The 6326-nt window shown below is 62.8% G+C and overlaps 1 protein-coding gene across 1 annotated transcript; it reads left to right on the top strand.

Moving 5' to 3' along the window:
• The first annotated feature begins 894 nt into the window (after window positions 1-894).
• Window positions 895-4213, top strand: SOCS3 (suppressor of cytokine signaling 3). The gene is made up of 2 exons (XM_037809741.1): window positions 895-1226; window positions 1813-4213. Exon 2 carries the CDS (start codon window positions 1901-1903, stop codon window positions 2588-2590), a length of 690 nt encoding a protein of 229 aa, XP_037665669.1. The 5' UTR covers window positions 895-1226; window positions 1813-1900; the 3' UTR covers window positions 2591-4213.
• Window positions 4214-6326: the final 2113 nt, after the last annotated feature.

Here is a 6326-nt window from a genome sequence, read left to right as displayed (position 1 = left end):
GGGCGCCCTCTAGCGCGCGCGGAGCGCGGGGTGGGTCCCTCGCTCACCCTCGGGCGAGTCTCGCCGCGCCGGGAGCACCTGGCCCGGCCCACGCCGGACAACGTGGGTTTGGAGACCGAGTTAAGGGAAAGTGTTTTGTTTTGGGGGCGGGGGGAGGGCAGCATCCTCAGTGTCGGCAAAGAACCTGGAGGTGAGCCGATGGGACCAGCCGGCCGGTTGCCACGCAGGCTGCATCCCCTCCAGCCCTGGGGCACCCGGCCTCGCCTCGGGGACGTGCCCGCAGGTGGCTGCCGCGCGTCCCCGGCTCCCAGGACAGACCCCAGCCCGCGGCCTAGCTGTGGGGTGTCCCCAGTTCCCTTTCGGCTGGCCCGGGCCGCCCAGGGGCCGCGATCGGGACCTCGGGTCCGCCCCAGTGGAGGCGGGGGGATGTCCCCGCGGGGTCCGAGAGGGAAGGAGGGGGAGCCGGGAGCCTCTCCCGCTCGGCCTCCCAGAACTGCCCGCACGCCCGAAGCGGCGCCCCCGTCGCTGCCAGAAACTCGCCTTCTTTGAAGGGAGAGGGGGTGGGGGTGCGGGGAGTGTGAATGAGAAGTTGAGGGCGGAGCGCACGCGGGGGAGGGGCCGCTGCCAGGAACGCGCCGCCGGGGCTGGCGCCGCGCCCGCCGGCCGCCCGGGCTGCCTCGCGTCGCGCTTTGTCTCCGCTCGCGTCCCTGCCGGCCTGTGCCTCCGCCTCGCGGCCCGCCCTCCGCGCCCGCGGCCCCTCCCTCGCCCTCCGCGCGCAGCCTTTCATTGCTGCGAGTAGTGACTAAACATTACAAGAAGACAGGCCGCGCAGTTCCAGGAATCGGGGGGCGGGGCGCGACGGCCGCGTATATACCCCGCGAGCACGGCCTCGGGGCGGCTCCGACTCCGGACTCTCCGCGCCGCCACCGCCGCCGCCACTTGGGCCCCGCACGCCGCCGGCCGGGCCCCAGCCCCAGTCCTAGCCCCAGCTCCGGAGCCGCAGCCCCTCGCCTCGCCCCCGCCCGGCCGGCCCGGGGGCGCGCAGGGGGCAGGGCGGGCGTCCCGGCCAAGCCCGAGGGACGCGCGCGCTAGGGCCCCTTTGTGGACTTCACGGCTGCCAACATCTGGGCGCAGCGCGGGCCACCACTGGCCGCCGCGCCTCTGCCTTGCCTTGGGGAGCCGTAGGAGGCGCAGCCCCAAGGCCCGAGACTTCGCTTTGGAACCAGGTAGGAAGGAGGGGTGCGTCGTGGGGGTTGAGGTGGGGGGAGGGGGCGGGAGGGTTTCTCGCTAGTCCCGGGAGCTTTTCCCGGTTTCCCCTCCCCTTCCCGGGTCATTCCCGGCAGCAGGGAGGGGACGAGGTAGGGGGCCAGGCGGATGGAAGTCGGAGATCCTGGGTTGCCGGAATACCCACGCTGGGGCCCTCAGGCTTCCCACTGCCTCTACCCCATGCCTCGGGTCTCTCCCTCCGTCCCCACTGCCTGGGGCGCCGGACTGAGCGGCGCCCCGAGCGTCCCAGGGGCCCTTCTCCCGCTCCCCACCCCGGCCGCGCTCCTGGACAGCCAACTTCCACGCCCGAGTTTCCCACTCCGCGCCCTCCCTGGGCGCGCTGGGGTCGGGACTGCCTGGGATCACTCCACCGGTGGGGACAGGGCGGGACGGGCTCTGCCGGGCTCCGAGTGCCTGGATCGGGGCGAGGGCCTCCGGGACAGTTAGTGTCTTGCTCGGCGGAGGCAGGGGCGCGGGGAGCCGGGGCGGGCCGGGCGCGTTGGAAGGTTCCGGGCACTCAAGCCGCGCGCGCCTTTCTCCCTGCAGCCCCCCGGGATGCGGTAGCGGCCGCTGTGCGGAGGCCGCGAAGCAGCTGCAGCCGCCGCCGCGCAGATCCACGCTGGCTCCGTGCGCCATGGTCACCCACAGCAAGTTTCCCGCCGCCGGGATGAGCCGCCCCCTGGACACCAGCCTGCGCCTGAAGACCTTCAGCTCCAAGACCGAGTACCAGCTGGTGGTGAACGCAGTGCGCAAGCTGCAGGAGAGCGGCTTCTACTGGAGCGCCGTGACCGGCGGCGAGGCGAACCTGCTGCTCAGCGCCGAGCCCGCCGGCACCTTTCTCATCCGTGACAGCTCGGACCAGCGCCACTTCTTCACGCTCAGCGTCAAGACCCAGTCGGGGACCAAGAACCTGCGCATCCAGTGCGAGGGCGGCAGCTTCTCGCTGCAGAGCGACCCCCGGAGCACGCAGCCCGTGCCCCGCTTCGACTGTGTGCTCAAGCTGGTGCATCACTACATGCCGCCCCCGGGCGCCCCCTCGTCCCCCTCGCCCCCTCCAGAACCCTCCTCTGCGCCCTCCTCGGAGGTGCCGGAGCAGCCGCCTGACCAGCCGCTCCCGGGGAACCCCCCCAGGAGAGCCTATTACATCTACTCCGGGGGCGAAAAGATCCCCCTGGTGTTGAGCCGGCCCCTCTCCTCCAACGTGGCCACGCTGCAGCATCTCTGTCGGAAGACCGTCAACGGCCACCTGGACTCTTATGAGAAAGTCACCCAGCTGCCAGGCCCCATCCGGGAGTTCCTGGACCAGTATGACGCCCCGCTCTGAAGAGTCAGGGCAGGGGTCGGGGAGAGGGGACGCCAGGCCCCTCTCCTCCTCGGCACACGGCACAAGCACAAGAATCAGCCCGGGAGAGTCCTGCCGCCCTGGGAGAACCGGGGGGTGGACAGGCCCGCGGTGGCCAGCAGACCTGGAATGTGTTTGAGGGGAGGGGGTGCCACCTGGGCGCTCTTCCCCTGCTCCAGCCTCTGGGGAGAAGCCAGCAGGCACCGCGGGACAAGAGCAACTGCAAGTGGATTTTCCTCTTCTCTGCTCTCCCTCCACTCCCCCTCCGCTTCCAAACAAGCGGGAGTCTTGAACTAGGAGAACTGCCGGGGAATTTTCAAACTTTCCAAAGGAACTTGTTTGCTCTTTGATTTGGTTTCGAATGGAGCTTTATACCTGAGCAGGTTGTGGGACTTGGGAAAGGATGGAGGAGAGAGGGGCCCTGAGGGGGTCCCAGGCCGGCAGCTGGCCAAGGCAATGGGGCCTTTCCCTGAAGATGGTGGCGCACCGCACTCCCACTGCAGGGCCAGAGGAGGGTGGGGGCACGCTCCTCTCCCTGGCCCTGGAGAGAGGCGCAAGGGGCTGCCCCGAAGGGGACCATCCTGGTGCCGTGCTCTCTCACCTTGGCTCTGCCCCCTGGCCCTCTCCCTGGGGACAATCACCAGAAACATAAGTCCTAAAGCCCACCTAGTGTCTGAGAGCCCGGGGAGCTTCCCCCGTTTTAAGGGGGAAGTGACATTTGGAGGGGACAGACAGGCTGGTCAGTTATTCTCCTTTACCCACTCATGCCATACCTTCTTGCACCCCGGGGGGGGGTAGCATCTTTGACCCCAGACCCAGGATAGAGAAGATGGGAGAAGTCTCCTTTGTGCCGCCTGACTTTGTCTGGCTCAGAGATTTGCCTTAAATGCTCCTTGTCCCATGGTTAGGGACTGGCACGGGAGAAGCCACACACGCGGCCAGTCTAGGTGGGGAGGCCATGGGATTAGCCCGAGGGCACACACCCCCACCCCACCCCCTGTCCATTCAGAGCCCTCCCACAGAGAGTGGTTGGGGGGCAGAAATCCCTGCCTTCCAGAAACCTTACCCCAGTCACAGGTGCCTCGCGGGACCTGGGCTCTGGTCAGGTCCCATGGCCCTCCCTCCTCACCTGGGGGTGGGGGGATGACAGGAAGTCACCGAGAAGCGAGGCCGCCTGCCACCCCCAGCTGCCCTGCACTGCGATAGCACTGATCAATGAAAACCTACAGGAACATAGCAGTGATGGAGTTACCTGGAACTGTTCTTTTTTTTCTTTTCTTTTTTTGGAAAAACTAAACAAACACACAAAGTTTTCGTGTCAGATACTGGGCTGGATGGGGCAGTTGTGTGTTGGGGTGGGTTTTTTCTTTTCTTTTTTTATTTTTTTTTTTAAATAATGTTTACAATCTGCCTCAATCACTCTGTCTTTTATAAAGATTCCACCTCCAGTCCTCTCCCCCCACCCAGGCCTTCGAGGCTGTCAGGAGATGCTTGAAGAACTCAACAAAATACCAATCCAAGTCAAACTTTGCACATATTTATATTTATATTCAGAAAAGAAACATTTCAGTAATTTATAATAAAGAGCACTATTTTTTAATGAAACACTTGCCTTGAGCTTTCTCCCTCCCTCCCCCCATCCTTGCTTTCTCTTTCACACGCTCCGCGCTCGGCAGGGGAGAGGATGAAGGGAACCACAGAGGGCGGGGCTCTGCCCCCTTTACCAGCAGCCCCAAGAAACCCTGGGCCCTGGCGCCGGTACTTGCGGTGGCATCCAGCACATCCTCACGTCAGTGCGCCCGCCCTTGTGTCACTGACAGCAAAGGCAGCCACCTCGACTGTCAGCAGGAGGGTAATTCCTGCTAGTCTGATTCAGATCTGACCAGAATATGCAAAGCAAGCTCGAAGGAAGCGCTTCAAAGGGTTTGCAGGGAGCAGGCTGGGCTGTGGTCAAAGCTTTTAGAGGCTCCAAGCTATTAGAGGCGCTCCGGCTCCCTGGCAGGGGGTTGTTCCGAGAAAGCCCAGATGAGGGACCAGGTCCTGGCGCTGACCCCGTGACCTCAGCCCAGCAGGGTTCATGGGTGGTGGGAGAGGGGTGCTCCCCACGCAAACCCTGCAAGCAGGCGGGGCACTCCCCAGGGGTCCAGGAGCTCAAGGGCTTCCCAGCCCCTGCTCTCCCTGCCCCTCCACCTTCCCTCCCCACGTTCCTAGGGTCCCCAGCCTGAGTAGTGGACGGCTCCCAATAAAAGCAACCCCTGGTATCCATCTGCAGTCACTCCCAGCCCTGGACCCCGAGAGGCTCCCTGGTTAACCTTCCCATCCACCCCACAGATACTAGCAGCCCCCTATTTTCAGACAATGTGCACTCCATGCACGTGGTGGCTTGGACGGGTCACTCCTGGTGCCTGGAAGGGCGCTCAGTAAATATTTGTTGACTGAATAGAGGCAGCAGCTGAGGTGCAGGCAGTTTAAGCAACCCGCCCAAGGACTCACCATCTGGGAATGTCAGAAAGAGTAGGATTAAAACCTGGGAGCTTTTGATTTCCAAAGCCCATGAACTTTCTGCCTCCCTATATGCTAAAGCTAAATAAATGCCCATATATGCCCTTGTTGCCTCCTGGTGAGTTTTCCCTAAAAGCCAAGAGGGTAGTACCTCCCCCCAGTCCTACCCACCACCACTCCCCCCGCCCCCCGCCCTAGGGTATCAGCCCCGGGGTTCTGCCCCCAAAACAAAACCAAACAAAAAACCACCTTCCCTGTGATATTTTCCTTCCATGCCTCCTCCTCCCCCAACCTCCCAGACTCAGCAGCTGGGGGGATAATTGTCACCCCCAAGACAGGGGCTCTGTCCCCTCATTATTTTGTTTCAGATGCTTGAAACAAAAGGCAGAGCCCTCTTCCGGCCCCTAGGACCTGATAAACTGCTCCAGGAATCAGTGTCCAAAAAGCAACACAGAGAGTAAATAAACAAAGTCGTTTTCCTTTCCCATTTCCTGGACTTTCGGGGAAATGACCTAAAGTGACGAAGGAACAGGTCAGGCGTGAGACAGCTGAGCGGACGCAGCATGGAGGACTGACATCAGAGGGACCATCGACTCTGGAACTGGGATCCCAGGCCACAAGATCAGGTGAGGAGATCCAGTGGGGCCTGGCTCCCCAATGCCCCCCAGGGGGAAGAGCCAGATACTGGGAAACTTCTGGCAGGCTCTTCCCGGCTTCTGCAACAGAGAGCACACCTGCTGGAAGGATGACAGCTGCGGTGGAACCAGGGAAACTGGAGCACACGGAGACTCTATCTCTCCACCTTCAGATCACAGATACCACCTGCACCAACCACCTGGGTTTTGCAGATGAGGAAACAGACCCAGAGAAAGGAAGCAACTTGTTCAAGCTCACATACGGCAAGAATCTTTCGACTGCTCTGTTCACCAGCTGGCTCCTGCCTCTCCTCCTCACCCCACCCCCGGGGCCCAGAGATCTCTCTCTACCTCTTGCTTCTTTGAGGGGAAGACACCCCTCCTCCAAAGGATTTAGTGGAGGGCCCCCGTCCCAGCCGCCAGAGGGGTGCTCCTGGTTCCAAGATCTGCTAATGGGTGCAATGCAGTGGATGGGGACAATTCCAGTGCTTTGAGCCAGCAACCCATGCCTCGGCCTCCGCGGATTGTAAGAACAAAGCTGGGGTCCCTGGCCAAAAGTGAGCGTTAGTGGCTCTCAGAAT

This window comes from Choloepus didactylus, chromosome 18 (assembly GCF_015220235.1).
Source record: "Choloepus didactylus isolate mChoDid1 chromosome 18, mChoDid1.pri, whole genome shotgun sequence".
Classification (NCBI taxonomy): Eukaryota; Metazoa; Chordata; class Mammalia; order Pilosa; family Megalonychidae; genus Choloepus; species Choloepus didactylus.
The sequence above is the reverse complement of the archived record's forward strand: the minus strand, read 5'-3'. Positions and strand labels throughout refer to the sequence as shown.

Excerpts from the sequence above, each read along its gene's own strand:
- SOCS3 (XM_037809741.1), top strand. The coding sequence starts at position 1,901 with ATGGTCACCCACAGCAAGTTTCCCGCCGCCGGGATGAGCCGCCCCCTG.